Source organism: Chamaea fasciata, unplaced genomic scaffold, assembly GCF_029207755.1.
Source record: "Chamaea fasciata isolate MVZ Bird 193981 ecotype frontalis unplaced genomic scaffold, bChaFas1.0.hap1 SCAF_7, whole genome shotgun sequence".
Classification (NCBI taxonomy): domain Eukaryota; kingdom Metazoa; phylum Chordata; class Aves; order Passeriformes; family Sylviidae; genus Chamaea; species Chamaea fasciata.
Genome location: NW_027094092.1, coordinates 16,184,181 through 16,200,231, shown reverse-complemented (window position 1 = coordinate 16,200,231; position 16,051 = coordinate 16,184,181). Strand labels below are relative to the sequence as shown.

The 16,051-nt window shown below is 54.9% G+C and overlaps 2 protein-coding genes across 3 annotated transcripts in view; one reads left to right on the top strand and one right to left on the bottom strand.

Annotated features, from left to right (window-relative positions):
* TNNI2 (troponin I2, fast skeletal type) overlaps positions 1-16,051 on the top strand; it is a 176,067-nt gene that overhangs the window by 54,089 nt on the left and 105,927 nt on the right. The gene's annotated exons all lie outside the window — the stretch shown is intronic.
* DUSP8 (dual specificity phosphatase 8) overlaps positions 3,585-16,051 on the bottom strand; it is a 40,947-nt gene continuing 28,480 nt past the window's right edge. Inside the window, exons 1-5 of one of the 2 annotated variants that reach the window (XM_066187717.1) lie at positions 14,139-14,882; positions 6,708-6,874; positions 5,426-5,585; positions 5,115-5,238; positions 3,585-4,709 (exon numbers count right to left, since the gene is read on the bottom strand). In XM_066187717.1, the coding sequence (XP_066043814.1) occupies positions 3,614-4,709; positions 5,115-5,238; positions 5,426-5,585; positions 6,708-6,874; positions 14,139-14,256 (1,665 nt within the window). In that variant the 5' untranslated portion in view covers positions 14,257-14,882 and the 3' untranslated portion in view covers positions 3,585-3,613. Of the gene's footprint in view, positions 4,710-5,114; positions 5,239-5,425; positions 5,586-6,707; positions 6,875-14,138; positions 14,883-16,051 lie in introns of those variants that run through there. The other variant, XM_066187716.1, reaches the window with a different exon arrangement.

Genomic DNA, 16,051 nt, shown 5'->3' with positions numbered 1-16,051 from the left:
AAATGTCCTTGCTAGTCTGAAGGAGAGCTGTGATTTGCTCAGTCCTTCATGTGGTGGAAAGTGCAGGCATTGCCACTGCCATCAGACACTCAGCAGCTTTGTTAGTTCCTCCATAGCAGGAAGGGACCTTTCCTCTCCTCTGCTCCCACTTCCGCCTCTGTAGGTCCCTACAAATGAATGCACCCTCATTAGATTGGCATGGAAAGGTGACTTTTGGTTCCAGTGAGGCTTTAGGATTGATCACCTGGCTGTGAGAGTCCATAAAAAGACTTGGCTGACAGATGATGTGGAGGATGGCACATCTGTCCTCATGACAACCCACAGCTCTCTGACTCAAGGACAAAGTGGCTCATTAGACAGAGTTTGATAAAACAAACAAACAAACGAACGAAAGTTAATTGCAAGCCACTTGGTGACCCTGATGGCTTTGGGTCAGGACTTGGGCAGGGATGCTCCATCAAGGCTCATTTTCTGTCTATAGACTTAAAATATTGTATATATGAGAGTTTCTGATGCACATGCCCAATGTAAAGGAGAGGGATGAATGCAAAATAAGGCTGCAGAGGTGGGTCATGAAAGTCTGTAATCTACTAATCTTAAAATGTACTTATCTTTGTTCTGGTTTCAGAGGAGAGAGGAGTCCATAGTGTGTAAAACCTCAAACGTGTCTCAGAAGCATCCAGGCAATGGCAGAGTGTAGATGACAAAAAGCAAACCATGTATCTGCCTCTTTGCAGGCATTCAGGGCCTCATTTACAACATACACCCTCTCCTTCCTGACTTGCTTCATCTGCTTTTCTGCGCTTGCAACAGACTGTGTCACTTAACAGGAGGAATTAGATGGGAGCTTGCTAGTGCTTTGTCTCATCTCCCCACCCGGTTGTGCCTACCTGTTATCCTTTCTATTACATCGTTCGGGAAGTCATTTAAGCCTCTCTCCGTTGCTCAAAGCTACACCTAAACAGCTCCTGCCAGCAACTTGCCTGACCTGAGCTCAGCAAGTCTGTGCTGGCACCAACCCTGGAGGGCTATGGGATGGGCAGGGACTGAGTGCTACAGGGTAGAGGTCAGCAGACAATCACCACTGGCATGTTTGGGAAGGGATGCCGCCACTGAGGGCAGCAGAAGGGGAAGGAGGACCAGAAGCACTCCTTGGGCAGGAGGCAGGTTACACACCATGCCCAGTGAGGAGCCACCAGAGGGAGGATGAAGCCTTTTTCTTCTCCCTCCTTGGACTTGAGATTGATGCCTACTTAGGACAGCCTACTGCAAGTGGAGCACCTGAAACAGCTGCCTGGCTTACAAGATGGACCTAAATGCCTTCTGGAGTCTAGAAAGTGAGCTTAAAAAATAGTGTCATCACTGCTTCATGATGAGAAGAGAGCAATGTTCAGGTTGGCAACACTGAGCAGGTTTGAGGTGGTTGCTGGAGGCAATGAGGGGTGGTGATAGGCTTTTGAGGACTGTGAGATCTCTCACTCTCATCGAAAGTGATGTGGGGAGAGGAGCAGGTGGTCCCTGGCTCTCCAACCACCCCCATCCTTCCCTGCCACACTGCAGGGAACCAGACAGGAGCACGTGGGGGTCCCCAGCATCTCACCAAATAGCTCCATGAAAAAACCAGAAAAACCAAAGCCCAAAGAGAGCAAGGAGTCTCCAGGGAGACTTGCTTCAACTGTGAACACAGAGGTGGTTGAGGAAGCAACGAGCTGAAGCGAGCAGCCCCTCCTTGTGTGATTGCAGCTCCTCACGCCTCTGCTTTATGTTCCGTTTTAAACCTGAGATCATTTGGTTTTGTCACGGGTAGTTTGATTTAAAGATAGAAACCAATGACAAGAGGAGGAACAAGGGAAAGGGAGAGAAACCATGTGGACCCAGAAAAGAAAAAAACAACACTCCAAGGATGACACAGGACACAGACATGCACGAACACAGACCCCTGAGGTATCAGCTTTGCAAACTAGTGCGAGACAAGGGAGAAAGCAAAGACAGCTGCAGGGAGAGATGTGCTTTGCAGTGGAGGCAGCTCAGTGCCTCCAGCTTCAGAAAGCAGCTTCGCAGCAATCCTGACATTGGGGTTTGGGGGCAAGAGCTTGGCTTCCCACCAGATGGGAGGAAGCAGCCAACCATCTCTGAAAATAAGTCTTTTGTGCCCCTCCATGTGCTTGCAGAGCTTCATGTCTGGACAGGTTATCATCCGCTGGATGGAGGGGAGCTGGCCTGGAGGGCAACAGGACCGGGGGAGTCCTGGCACCTGCAAACACACTCCCCCTGACCTTCTCAGATGTGAAAAAAAGGATGTGGGAACCCAGAAGAACCACCACCCCCAAAGGGAAAGTGGTGCCCACACTTCCCAAGCAAGGTAGCTGAGGTGACGGGGAGCTGAAGGGCTGGGGCAGGCAGGCAAGACACCTCCCAACAAGAAATCCCAACCACCACCAGCCTCCCATCCCTCCCTCTGCTGTGGCAGCGTCCAATGCCTTCCCCATGCAGCTGGAGGTGACATCCTGCAGCCTTCCATCCACTTCAGGTGACTCCCACCTCTCCACCTCCAGCAAGGATGGGCAGCCAAAAGGAGAGGAGTGGAGGAGAGGGGGTATGTCTGGGATTGGGTGGCAGCCAGGATGGGGACAATGCCTAGGATGGGATGATGGCTGGAATGGTGGTAATGGCTGGGATGGAGACTAGGAGAAACAGAGACCAAGGTGGGAAGAAGAGGCAGCAGCTTCCAGAAGAGTTTTCTGGCTCAGTTTGTGTCATAAGAAGGTTTTATGGTTTGCTCGTTTACTTGTTCATTTCTAGAAAAAGTGCCCAGAAGAGTCTTCTGTCCCGTTGTTGGTATGCCCAGAGAGAAGGGGGGAAATCTATGTTGTGGACATTAACTATAGAAGGAGCCACAGGCCTCAGATATTGCTTAGAAACTCGTATTTCAGATTTAAATACCATACACAGTAAAAATAGAGCTGAAAGTACCGCCCCACATTGTCTGCAAATCATTGCCAGAATGAACAGCTTCAATAAATTAAAAACAAAACAAAAAAATTGAAATATTATTTACGTCTCAATAAAAATTGCAGTAAAACCATTTACCTTTTCTTTTGTGTGTGTGTTTTCGGGTTTTTTCTTTATATTATATATAATATATATTTATATATGTATAGGGCTGCTCCAGTGCAGCATTTTTAGGATACTTAGCCAGAGAAACACAGGGGAGCATGCTTAGTGCACCAGGGTGCAGGGAAGGGGCAGCTGTGGTCCCCCCTCCAGGTGCTGTGTCCCATCACCACAGCCAAAACTGCAACCCCTGCCTCTTCCCACTTGAGTTTTAGGCCCGAATTTTTGAGTGCGGGTCTCTGAGGGCTGGGGCGCCCTGGGGATGGGCGGGAAAGGACCAGGGTGAGTGCAGGAGGGACACTAAGCATCCGCCACTATGTTTCCCGACTCTGGAAAGACTCGTCCACCTTCGCTTCGGTTTCAGCGCTTGCGCTCCCGAAAATGCACGCGCAAGTATAAATACACCCCCCGACCCCACCGCCCCCCTTCCCGCTCCCCCCAGCTTAAATATCCCCCCACCCCAGCCCCGCCCCAGGTCTCCAGGCACCCCGGGTGAGTGTCAGGACACCTCGATGATCTCCATGCTGCCCGAAAAGCTGGACTGTTTGCTGATTTTGCCCAGCTCTTCCCGAGCCCTGCCCTCGGACATGGTCTCCTCGAATTCCATCTGGCAGCTCCTCCGCTTGAATTGCTTCTCGGCGCCGGCCTCCTCATGCCAGCTGTGCCGCCCGTCCCGTGGCTCGGCCCGTGCCTTGTCCCTCAGTCTGATCTCACATCCAGCCGCCACCGCGCCGCAGCCGAACGGCGGCGGGTACGGGCCGGCGCTGGGAAACAGGCCGCCGCCGCTGCCGCCGCCGCTGCCGGAGTCCTTGCCAAAATACCAGCCAGCCTCGCCCGAGGCAGTGCCGGGGGACTCCAGGTGCACCCCGCTCCAGGCAGCGGTGGCGGGGGTGGCGCCGGGCGCGGCGGGCGGCTGGCTGAGCCGCGGTGGCAGCCCGTCCTCGGCGCCGGGGCTCTTGCGGGTGGCGCAGGTCCCGCCAACGTTGAGGCTGAGCCCGTGGGCCGGCGAGCCCGCTGCGTGCCGGTGCTTCCGCCGCTGCCTCACCTTGGCCTCCAGCAGCAGCTCGGGCCCCGTGGGCCGGTCAGGGCTGTCCGCCCCTGGGGAGAAGGGGCTGAGGCCGCCCGAGCCCGAGGGACTGTCCAGCTTGCAGAGTTTGGGGGCTTCCCCAGGTCCAGGGGGCCCAGGGGGGTCCTGCCGCAGGCCGGGGGAGTAGGCAGACTTGATGTCCAGGGAGAAGGAGCGTTTCAGGCGGTTGGTGTCCTGGATGCGCTCGGAGGAGAGGTGCAAGCCATTGAGCCCCTGCTGCAGCGTGGTGGGTGACAGGACCTTTGGGGTCCCGCTCTGCCGCTCGGGGTCACTGGTGGGGGATGCCGAGCCGGTGCTCCTCGGCACATCCTCGGCCTTCTCTGAGGTAGGTGTTGGGGGTTGCCGGCTGCTCTCAGCCACCTCTGCTGGGTCCTGCTGGGCGTCCCCCTCGCCCCAGTCGCCCTTTGACTTCAGGGCCTTGAGGAGCTTCAGGCTCCTCTCGTACTCCAGGAGCTGGCCCAGGAAGTTGAAGTTGGGCGAGATGGATGGGCGACGGTCCTTAACGAACCTGCCAGGAGGCACAGACAGCCCCGTTGGTGCTTGGTCCTTCAGTGGGCCACCCCTACTCTCTCAGCCTCTTTAGGGGGAAGAGGCATCACTGAGAACCTTCTGACCAGACCCTCCAAAGAAAAGGATCTTGGGGAACCATGGGGCCTTGGGATGCCCTGGGATTAGAGCTGGGACTGCCTCCCCACTCCCTTTTACCACTCCCAAGCATTCCTTGTTGCATGCATTTTATGAGGGCAGGTTTGGTTTTGTTTGATTTGGTTTGGTTTTACTGGGACCCAGCCAAGGCCAGACAGAGCTTCAAGGAGCCCTGACCCTCTCTTTCTGGGCTCTGCTTTTCTTCCCTGGTGTGAAGCGTACTGGCATAACCCCCCGCTGGCATTTCCCCCCTCAGGGGAAAACTCACCTGTAAGCATCATCTGATGACATGCCCATGGTCTTCATGATGTAGGCGATGGCAATGGTGGCTGACCGGGAGATCCCAGCCAAGCAGTGCACAATCACCTGGCAGCTGGACACCTTAGCTTTGTCTGGAGCATGGCAGAGGAAACAGAGAGAACAACGATGGTGAGCAAAATAGTTCCAGCCTCCCTCCACAACCCTCAGCCCCTTTGTGTGACAGGACAACAGCTGCTGGGAGCAAGACCAGGGACGACAGAAGAGTTCAGGTTGTGAAGGCTGAGAATTGGAGGGTCTGCAACCATAAGAAAAGCTCACCGATGAATTCAATGGACTTGTCCAGCCAGGGAAGCAGCTTCTCACAGTAGTTGTCATTGACAGGAATGCGCATGAAGTGACTATCGCAGATGAAGTCTGGCTTGGGACAGGAGTTGCTGGCATTTAGGACATAGCTTATCCCGTTCTGTGTCATCAGGTCCTGGTGGGAAAGAAGCCATCAAATGATCAGCTGAGTTAAGCCCACAGCCTGTATTGAAGGTTTGTCTTGTTACGCACACTCCCTGCCTTTTCCCATCCCAGAATTTTCTCCTGTGGCTCCCATAGCGCTGCCTTGGCCTAGTTGATGATAATACAGCAGATGCCAGCTGAAAAGGTTGTGTCAATTTAGATGACACAGGTTTGAACCTCATCAGATCATTATTTTGGTCCAAGTGAGCAAGGCCAAAGACACATGGAAAGTGGTCCCAGAGGGGAAAACCAACAACCCCAGTATGAGAGGAGTATGACAATACAAGAAAGAAAGTTAGCAAAAACTCTGCCTGAAAGCTGTGAAAGTATCAGCTGAGGGAGAGAGGAGACATCTCACCAACAGAGTGGAGAGAGGTCACTGGTAGCACCCTACGTTAACCAATGTGACCAGAAGATGCTTTATCCACAGGCAACAGAGTGAGGTCAAGGATGGAGGCCTTGCATGGGCAATGCTTCTCTTCTCCAGTACATGGCCACATTGTGGGCATGGCAGAAAACACAGTTCCAAATCAGGAGCAAAACCCTCCAATGAGGTGGGGAGGGAAGGAAACCATCAATTTTCCCGCCTGGCATCGGCTCCTCAGGATTTTGGCGCCAGGATTTCAGTCCTAGCTCTCCAGTGGCTGGTTTCTGCCCTTCCAGCAGGCTTGATGGAGCCACTCCAGCTCCCAGGCTCACATTCTTGACATTTTTTCTTTCATTTCCTTCTACTCCTTGTACATAATTTCTCTCTCCCTCCTTTCTGTCTCCAACTTCAGTCTGGTGTCATGGTCCCTTTTCCTCCTTGCCTGCCATGGATGAGGATGCCTGGCTGGCTCCCTCAGGGCTGCAGTAGGCAGATGCTTGGCAGCACTTTTAACTGCAATTCCTCTTTCTTTCTTCTCATTACTTTTCCTTTAAACAAAATTCCTTCCCTGGTCTGACATCACAGGACAGCCTTTCTGGCACCTTTTAAAGGGCACTACATGGTCTTCCCACTGGGAAGGAGAGGAGTCCTTAATACTTTCACCCCTCGGCATGACTGGGGTCCCCAATGGGACAGGGCAGACGTGTCCCCTCAACAGGGCTGTACCTTGTTCAGGACATCCTTCTGGGAGCCCAGGTAGAGATGCGGCAGGATGCGTGTGGGGCCAACGTTGGCCACAGGCAAGCATGGCTGGGAGATGCTCATTGGCAGGATGGCAGCTGGCTTCCCCTCACAGAGCCCTGGGAAGCAGGATGAGAAGGTGGCAAAGCCTCCTGTGGAGAAAATGGGGACATTGAGATTGGAGCAGCAAGGCTGAGATTATCAGTACTCGGCACCCTGAGGCCCAGGCTGGGGACACAGTGGTGATAACCCTGCAGCCCCGAGAACAGAGCCTCCAGCAGCACTCCAGGAGTGCCCAGCCACCACTAACCAGTGCACATACATTGTGACTGCTGTGACACACAATGGAGACAAAGAAATGGAGAACCAGCTATGATTTTTCCCTGTCACAGCTGGATATTAATGCACATGTGAGGCATCCCACACCCTCTCCAATGAAGTTGGCTCTTCTCAACTTCATTCACACAAATAACAGGAAGAGACAGTCCTTTTTTTGGGCCCCTACTATTCTGAGGACAGGGTCACCTTTTGATAGCAAAATCCATCAGGGCAGGATGACAACAAGCAAGCCCACTGAGATGCAAAGCTCCTGGGGGCTGGGAGGTCAGCCCAAACCTTGCTGCATTGGCTACACTTACACGTTGTGATTTCTGAGAGATACCTGCTCTGCCCAACCCTGCCAAGCCCATGATTTCTCCCACACTGTGGTGGCATAATGGTACTTTCAGGCCACTGCTGTTTTTCATGCTCTGACCTTGCTGAATGTGACAGCAAGCAGTGTCCAGTTTACTGCACCAAGCTGCTGGGCAGTCACACTCAGCTTGAGCATCTTGAAGCCCAGTGTTGAAAGAAAACCCCCATTTGAGGTTGCAGTAGCTGGCATGTGACCAGCCAGAGCTATTGTCACAGTGTCTGTCACATGGTCAAAAGCCTGAGAACCAGTCCTGAAAGCTTGAGCAGGGCTGCAAGCCTTGCCCTGCTTGCACAGCAGGCAGCAAGGAGAGCTGGAAAACCCCAGGTGCTGCTGCATGTCCTGCACAGTTGCATAAGATCACTGGTGATCCTGATTTGCTCTCACTCACTGATCCCGTACTCCAGGGCAGAGCCAGGTCTGGCTAGCAGTGTCCTAATTTCACTCCCCTCCAGCTGAGGACATCTGGGTGGCAGCTCCATGCAATGGAGAGGAGCTTGAGTCATATCTGCCTCAAGTTTCCCTTGAAGTTTTCCTGGTCATGCGAATGAACAGATGCAGCTTGACATCACCCAAAGGGCAGAGAGGACTTGGGGGCTTGACTGCCTTTGACTGTCAAAGGGACCAGGATGCTCCCACGAGATCCTTTTGAAAGCCCAAGTCCCTGGACTAAGCACCATGAGGATCCCTGGCCCATCTCCACAGCTAAACAAGACTTTTTAACGAGTCAGTCCGTCTCCCCTTTGGAAGCAGGGCAGCCTTGGCACATTCGCAATTTACCTTCTCCAGCACTTTGGCAACATTACTGCTGATCCTCCTGGAGCACCTTTCTGGCTGCTGGTGTGGCACCCACGCTCTAGAGAGGCATGACTGGTGCTGCAGACAACCCATCTGACATGTTTGTGAGATGAAGGTGATGGAGAAAAGACAAAGCAGTGTACAAAATCATGCTCACACCACTTGGGGACATCCAAGGTCCTCCATCACACTCCATCTCAGCACCTCCTGGTAGCAGCTCCCACTGGCCTAAGGGGAAGGTGTCCTTCAACAAACCTCTTTCCTCCCCTCTCTTATGTTTTCCTGTCTGGCAGCTAACACATCTCTCAGCTTCAAAATCCAGTCGAGACAGGAGGGGTAGAGTTAAAGCACCTTATCTTTTCCAGCACTTCCTTTTCTCTGGCTCCCTCCGAAATGACATCACCTCTCAACTGGGACATTAAATCAGTGCAAAAGCAGGAGGCCCAGCACAGGTGCAGCATAGCTCTGGTTACTGCTCATCCCTGAACTGTGTCCCTATTGCCAAGGACTGTCCATCACTAGCCAGAGCTCTGCATGGATGCATGCAACCTCCCTGTTTTGCCCCATGCTGAAGCCTGGGGGATGCTGGGGCAGAAATCCTGTGGGAAGTGTTTTCTTCAGTTGTCCCTAGAGAAGCCTTGCGTTTGAGTAGGGTACAGATCTGACCCCGAGCTTGTGTGAAAAAACATGGGAATTTTTCTGAAGGAACATGGCACATTTTTGGAAAGCAGGGTGCACACAAATGCAGCCCCAGGGATCAGTGCCTGCTCTGGTCCATAGGTGCCCAGCCTCTTGCACTCAAATCCATCAGGAGCTGCCCAGGGCAGTGGATGGGTTTGTATGACTCTAAAAGGTGATCTCATAGTTCAAGCAGGTCAGGGCACGCTGCTCTCTCCCCATTGCCCGCCCCCACCACACTCAGCTGGCAGCAGATCTTCTGGGGGGAAGTCCAGGCAGGAGCTGAGGGGGCTGTAAAGCTGTTTGTAGAGTGCCTACCTGGGCAGGCTGCCACAACTGGAGGACGCTGGCACCTGAAAGGATGATCATAGCTCACCTCACTTGTCCTAAGCAAAGCCTCAACCCTGTGTCCGGGAGTCCAGCCCACCTGTCCTCATCTCCCCCATACTTGCAGCTGCTGAGTGCAGCCTGGGCTCGGGGGAAACCCTAGAGATGGGGCCGGGTACTTGACACCATCCCAACATGGAAGCGACGCTCACCCCACCCTGCAGTGGCTACTCCAGCGTACCTTTCATTTTTAGAAAGCAAAGCAGCTCTTCAAACAATCCCAAAGGCAGTGAATGTCCGTGTCTGGGCTCCAACTGATACCTGGGCTTTCCTTCCCTCTATGGCTGAGGCCACGAATCCCAGATTTTGCTGGGAGATAGCAGCAGAGCCCAATGAGATGAGGAGCCAGGGTAGCACCACTTCTAGCCTTTCCTCTTTTATTCACAATGCTGGTGCCAGGAGCACCATTTCTCTTGGCAGGTGTGGAATTAAGCTCAGGAAGGATTTGTATCTGTCATGGAGTGGGTGTTTGGGGATCTCTGGGTTTCTTCTGGATGCTCCCCTACCCTAGTGAGGGCTTGTTGGGGAGCAACTGGTCGTTGTGTGGCACGGCCCAGTGAGCTGCTCATGGCTTCAGCATGGAGGGCTCTCAAAATCATTCTCTGGAAAAAACAGTGTCTGCCTGCCTACTGCAAATAGTGATGGTGCCCAGGAAGAGAAGTGGGAAATGGAAGGGAAGGAAACCAGAACAAAAGTGGGGATGCTTTCACTGCTGCTGCTGAAAATGGAGGAAAGAGGAGCCAAGAACCAGCAACAGGCAGGTTCTAGGAGGCCTAGGAAGTGAAAAACACCTTCCTGGAAGTGAAAATCACACTGAGGCACAGGGTGTTGCAGCAACTTAGTGCCCGAAGAGTACAACAGAGACCTTGTATCTCCCCCATCCGAGGTTTCACTCACAGGGTGCTGACCACCCTTCCACCTTCTGTGGAAGCCAGCCCCTGTGGGCCAGCCCCCAGCCCTGCTCTGCATGGCCCTTCTGTCAAACAGAGGAGAGGGGAAAACACCACAACTTCTCCCCTATCCCCATCTTTGCCAGGCCCTCCCCTCTGCGCATTTTCCAACTGAACATCTATAATAACCTCCCAGTGAAACTGGATTTATTGTGAGAACAGATGCTGCAGAGGGAATAAAAACAGCCTGGGAATCCTTCTTGAGCCTGTCCATCAGGCCAGGGGGAAGATGCCAGCAGCATCTTTGAACAGGCTCCTGTGGTACCTGGACTGCTGCAACTGTTGGGAGCCGTGTGACTCCTCCCCTCCAGCAGCAAACTGCACCGTGAGCGGGCCCTCTGCCAGTCCCTGCACCAGTGTCTGCCTACAGCCCTGAGACCAAAATGAACAAAATGTAACCAAAATGAACAAAAACACGGACATGGAAGGAAATTACAAGATGTAAAGAAGAAGATGTTGCACTGCTGAGCTGGGACCCTGACACAGCTGGGGAACCCTCCACTGCCCTGGCTGTCACCTTTAGGTGGTCTCTGGGGACATCCTAGTCATAGCTGGGTCACTGACGACATCGCAGGCAAAATCTGTCACCTGTGAGTTGCACTGTGCCCTTCTCTGCCAAGGCTGGGCAGAAGTGGTGGCACAGAGAAGGTGACATGGAAGGTGACAAAGTCCTGGCTAGTGACAGGGATGTAGTGTGGCATTATTTTCCTTCTGGTGGTAAGCCTCAGCTTTAGGGATTTACAATCCATTAAGCTGCATGAGATGTTAACAGAGGCGCTGCTGAGGATAAAAGGAAGGTGTTCAATACACAAAACATGGATATCCCAGCTCCCTGTTGTCCCCTGTGTCCCTCCCTGCACTGAGGCCATCTTTCTAGGCTGGAGGTATAAAGTGGAGCTGGGGCTTGAAAAGCCTCTCACACCTTGCTCTGATGGCTGTACTCTGTGCATTCATCTCCAGCCCCATGGACTGACCAGTTCCTTCAGAGATCTCTGAAACAACCGAACAGCTCTGGCCTTGATGCTGTGCCCTGCTGACTGCAAGAAGCTGTGAAAGAGCTGCCTGGGACACCTGCCTCACCGCAAAACTGCTCTTCAAGAGAGCCACATGCCTTTTGAACACCCCCAGCCCTTTAAGTCTCATAGAAGTTCCCCTAGAGACACACTGAGCAGCATGTCCTGTTCAGCAGCCTCCCCTGTGCATTGCAGGCTAAAAGGTCCCCACCAAGAAACAGGGAAGAGGTGATGGGTCACTGCTGTGCCATCAGTTCGTGGCAGCAAGGAAGAAGGGATCCAGAGCTGGAAATCCTCCCTGGGCCAGCAGCTGCCACACCCCACTCCCCACCCCCAGCTCTCACACCGGAAGCTAGAAGGAGACCTACAGGGGCAATAAAGATGTGTTTTACAGCCCACCCTGATCGCTGTCGTAACGAGAGTTAGAGAGCAGCAGCCGGAGCTGTTCAGAGAGCGGCTCCCCAAGCAGCTGCTAGAGGTTTTGCGGCAGCCCGCAGCCCCACCAAGGAGTTGTGCGCCTGTGCTTGTGCTGGAGACCCTCTGCCCCGCTAAAGCTCCTGGCAGCTGAGGGGGCCGAGAGAGGCCAGGCTCTGCCCGGCTCTCATTAAAATGCCTGCGGTGGCTGAGAGCTGCTGCCAGGGCGGCACGTGGCAAGGAGCAGCGGGGCATGCAAGCGAGCACGCGCCTCGGCTTGCTGCTGGAGCAGCCGCCACGCCGGCATGGCTCCCTCACTGCTGCCTTGTCTTGGTGGCCAGGATGGGGCCTGGATACCCCCTCTTCGTCAGCCCAGCCCCTTGGGGGACATGCTGCTCCCAGCACTCCGACCCATCCATCCCCAATTTTAAAGCACCTTGCTGAACTGAGCTACAGCAGGAGATGTTAAGAGCTGGGGGGCACCTGCAAAACTTCAGCCCTCACCTGCATCATGCTCAGCCTCCTTATGACAAAGAGCCCGAGTGCTCGGCCGAGCATCTCTGCTGCAGGTTGAATTGAAGGACAGAAAATGGAGGGGCCTGGCAAGCTGCACATCAACCCCCAGAGCCGCTGGGAAAATCCCTCTTTGCAAAACGCCATCTCCCTGACTCGTGCTGGGTGGGAGCCTGTTGGTGCCGGCAGCTAAGCTGGGCGGCATGATGAAACACTGCTTACTGCCACCCTTACTCACTGTGCTCCAGGGAGCTCCGGGGCTTTGTCAGCATTTCCTGCTGCCTGGGACGTGTCTGAATTTTCCCCCTGCCTCCATCCTCACTGTTTCCCCGGGTACTGTAGTGCCCTTTGATTTTGCCCATTCCTCCCAGCAAGGCCTGATGTGGACACAGCCCATTTGCTTCTGCATCCACAAGCCTGGTGAAATTCTGGTGCTCTGCAGCCTGCCCAGCTTGCCCTCTCCTGGCTGATGCTCTTTTATGTCCCCCCATCTCAGAGCATTGGAGAGACGTCCAGTTTTCAACCAGTCTCTTTTTCCACTCCCCTGCCCAAGGTTTCACCATCCCGTCATTTGACACAAAATTTCATCACCCCACTGTTGGATCATTTTTTATTTTTTTCCAGGCAGTGGGGATGAGAAAGTCGATGAATCAGCCCTATTATGGATTCATGTGCATTCCCTGTTTCCCCAACGGTCACCCCGAACAGCCTCTGTCCATCTGCTGCTACAGTGCCCTGCTGCCTCCCTACCTGTGCCAGCCCCCCATGCCTTGCAGGCTGGTCGCAGACCCTGTTCCCATTCTCCCAAAAACGGAATACATCTTTAAAAAAAAGAAAAGCAGCAGAAAGGAAGCCCTCCGCCTACACAACCATGGACACACTCCTCGAGCTGTTGAGCTTGATTTTCCTCTGGTGACTGTGCCTGCTTTGGACCAGCCTTACTCGTTCTAAGTAAAGAAAAATGTGTCATTTCCAGGAGTGACTTATTACTAATGACACCATCACTGGGTTATGTGCTTCATGCCACAAAAACCTGTCAAGCACTTTTAGCAGCCTCCCATTTTAAGTGGTGATGGAGGGGAAGTTGCTTGATTCAACCCTTCGGTAATCTAGGTCATCTCAGGCTCGGCATATTTTTAAGCTGCTCCAGTTAATATCCCCTTCCTCGGCGTGCCCTTCGCCCTGACACCGGGGATTGGAAACACTGCAAAACCCCTTTCTGAAAGAAACCACCCAAGATGGGCAGGCAGGGCAGCGCTGGTGAAGCGAAATGGCTCCGGCGGGCAGCTGCCTGGGTGCGAGCAGCAGCGCAGCGCTCTGAGCCGATGGTCCCTTGTTCTCCCCGCCGTCCTCGCCCGTCCTTGCTCCGCGCACTCTCCTCTGCCCGGTGCCCGCTCCCCCCCCCCCCCCCCACTCCCGCAAGCCGGCGTCCGCGGGCGCAGAGATGCTGGCGGCAGATCCTCCTGGCTCCCGCAGCTTTCCTCCTTCCCTCCTTCGCTCCGTCCGCGCCCTCGCCAAGCTTGCCTAGATGGCGATGGGTTCAGGGGAGCCCGGTCCCCGCGGCCAGACAGTCTCACCGGATCCCGCAACGGGTGGGAGGGCTGCCTAGCGCGGGGCCGCTGCAGATGCCTCTGCCCGCTGCAGGCAGCCGCTCACCTGCCTGAAGGAGCTGCCCTCTCCGTGCAGCTCCTGTCCCAGCCCGGCTGCCTCCGCCAGCGCTGCGCACATCGCCCCTAGCTGGGGACCGGCCATCGCTCCGCTCCGCTCCCCTCCGCACGCTCCCCGCTCGCCTCCATCTCCCCGCTCGCCAGCTGCCTGCGCTCTTTGTATCGCCAGCACCGCGCTCCGCTCCCCGCCGGCCACTCGGCAAAGGCGATCTCCGGCCCCCGGGCAAAGCAGGGCTCCGGCGGCGCAGCCCCCTCTTCCCGCTCCGTCCCCATCGGAAGGAAAGGCGCCGGGCCGGCTGACAAACCTCTCTTGTCCCTGCTCTCCTTCATCCTCCGCACCCTTATTTTCAGCTTCATCTGCCCCTCGCGCATGTCTGTCCAGAACTGGTCCTCGGAGGGAGCAATCATTACATCCACGGGCATCCAGGCAGCTGGGCTGCGGCTCGCGGGGGCACCTCTCGCCAAACAACAGCTGGCGGGCAAACAAAATACTAAAAAAACCAAAAAAGCGCCCCTGCGGCAGAGCAACGCCAGCCTCCCCCCGGCTCCAGCCTTCAGGCTGAGAAAATAAAAAACATTAAAAAAAAGCCGAGCGGGGTAGGGGGGCTCGGCGTAACCCCCTTTCCCCGGCCGCCCCCCTCTTCGCCGCCCGCTCCAGCCCGAGTGAGCTCAGCCCGGGAGCAGCCGCCCCATCCGCCGCCGCCGCGCTCGCTGCGCGCCCGTACCGCGCTCATAGCTAACGGGTCAGGCATGCGGCCGCATTCCTTACTCAGCACACAGACACGCAGCACAACGCCGGGCTGACATATGCTTCGCTCCCTGCTTAAAGGCGCAACCGCGATTTTCTCGCCTGCCCAAAGACCCCCGCAGCGAGCGGCCGCGGCGGGAGATGGATCGCTGCACCACGCCGGCTTTGGCCCCGCGCAGTTAATATGGGCACGGGAACGTGGTGGGAGGAAGCTCATGCCCACACCTCATTTTAGCACCTGCCAGGGCGGTGTGCGATCAAACCCCCACAACGAAGCACCACCCTCCATCCCGGCTCCCTGCTGCTCCTCGTACCGTGAAGGCACCCCAAGGCTGCACCCCCTCCCCACAGCGGCTCCTGGCAGGACCAGTGTGCACCCCCTGGGCGATGTTTAACTCTGAACCCCAGCACCAGGAAGGGCAATGCCATGATCTCAGTTTCCCAAGAGAGAAACTGAGCCACAAACGATTAAATAACTTCTCCTGGCCTCTCTGCCGCAGGTCGTAGCTGGAGACAGCAGGTCCCTAATGGCCAGCTCATCTTGTCCCTTAATATCTCCACTGAGAGCACCACCCAGGAGGATGCTCATCCTGGAGTGGTCCCAAACAGCTGGAGATGAATGGGTTCCAACAGCTGGCAGGAAAAGGGGCTGCTGGCACTGGGCTGCTCACACCTGTGCGTGGCCATGTCAGATGAAGTTATCTGCCTGGTCCCAGCAAAGCAGGACCATGGTCTGGAGGAGAGGTACCCTCTGCCAAAGCCTTCTCATGAGCAAAACTCCAGCAAGGGGGGACACGTAGGAAAGGCCTTTCCTGGTTTCACTGGGGGTCTATCCATCTCTAGTGGCTTCTGAAGCAGGTGGGGAGTGATGTATTTTCTTCTTTGCATTTGTTCTGGGGGAGAAAATTACTTGTCCCCCGCTTCCCACCCGTAGGACTCCTTAATACATCTCCACACAGCTCCTTATGAGTTTATTGGTCTGAGCCCAGGCCTCCAGAAAATCATTCAGGATTATAGTAAGCGGGGGAGAGAAGGGGGGGCATGTATTGTGCCTTTGAAAATCTGAAGCTTTATGGGCTGAAAAACCCCAGGCTGAGCCATATGTGAGTGACTTCAGTGTTTTTCCTTTGAATGACATCACATGAGATGAGGTCATTGGCATTAACTAAGTGCTGTCTCCTCCCCCCCACCCCGAGCGGAGCCAGCCTCCTAACGAGCCTTGTTGTTGTAACAAATATGGTTTGATTATTATCAGATGTGGGTCAGAGGTTGGATAAAATTCAAAGCGTGCTCCAACTAGACTGGAAGACAGAAGCAGCCTTCCCCCACAAGCCATGCTCGGGAAGTGACTACCACAGCAGGCCCCCAGGGGGATCTGTGGTCCCCCACATTTGCCACCACTGTCACTACAAGGGAGGGTGCATGACGCTGGTGGCCAGTGCCAACGTCTGCCAGGGATGGGGATCCCTC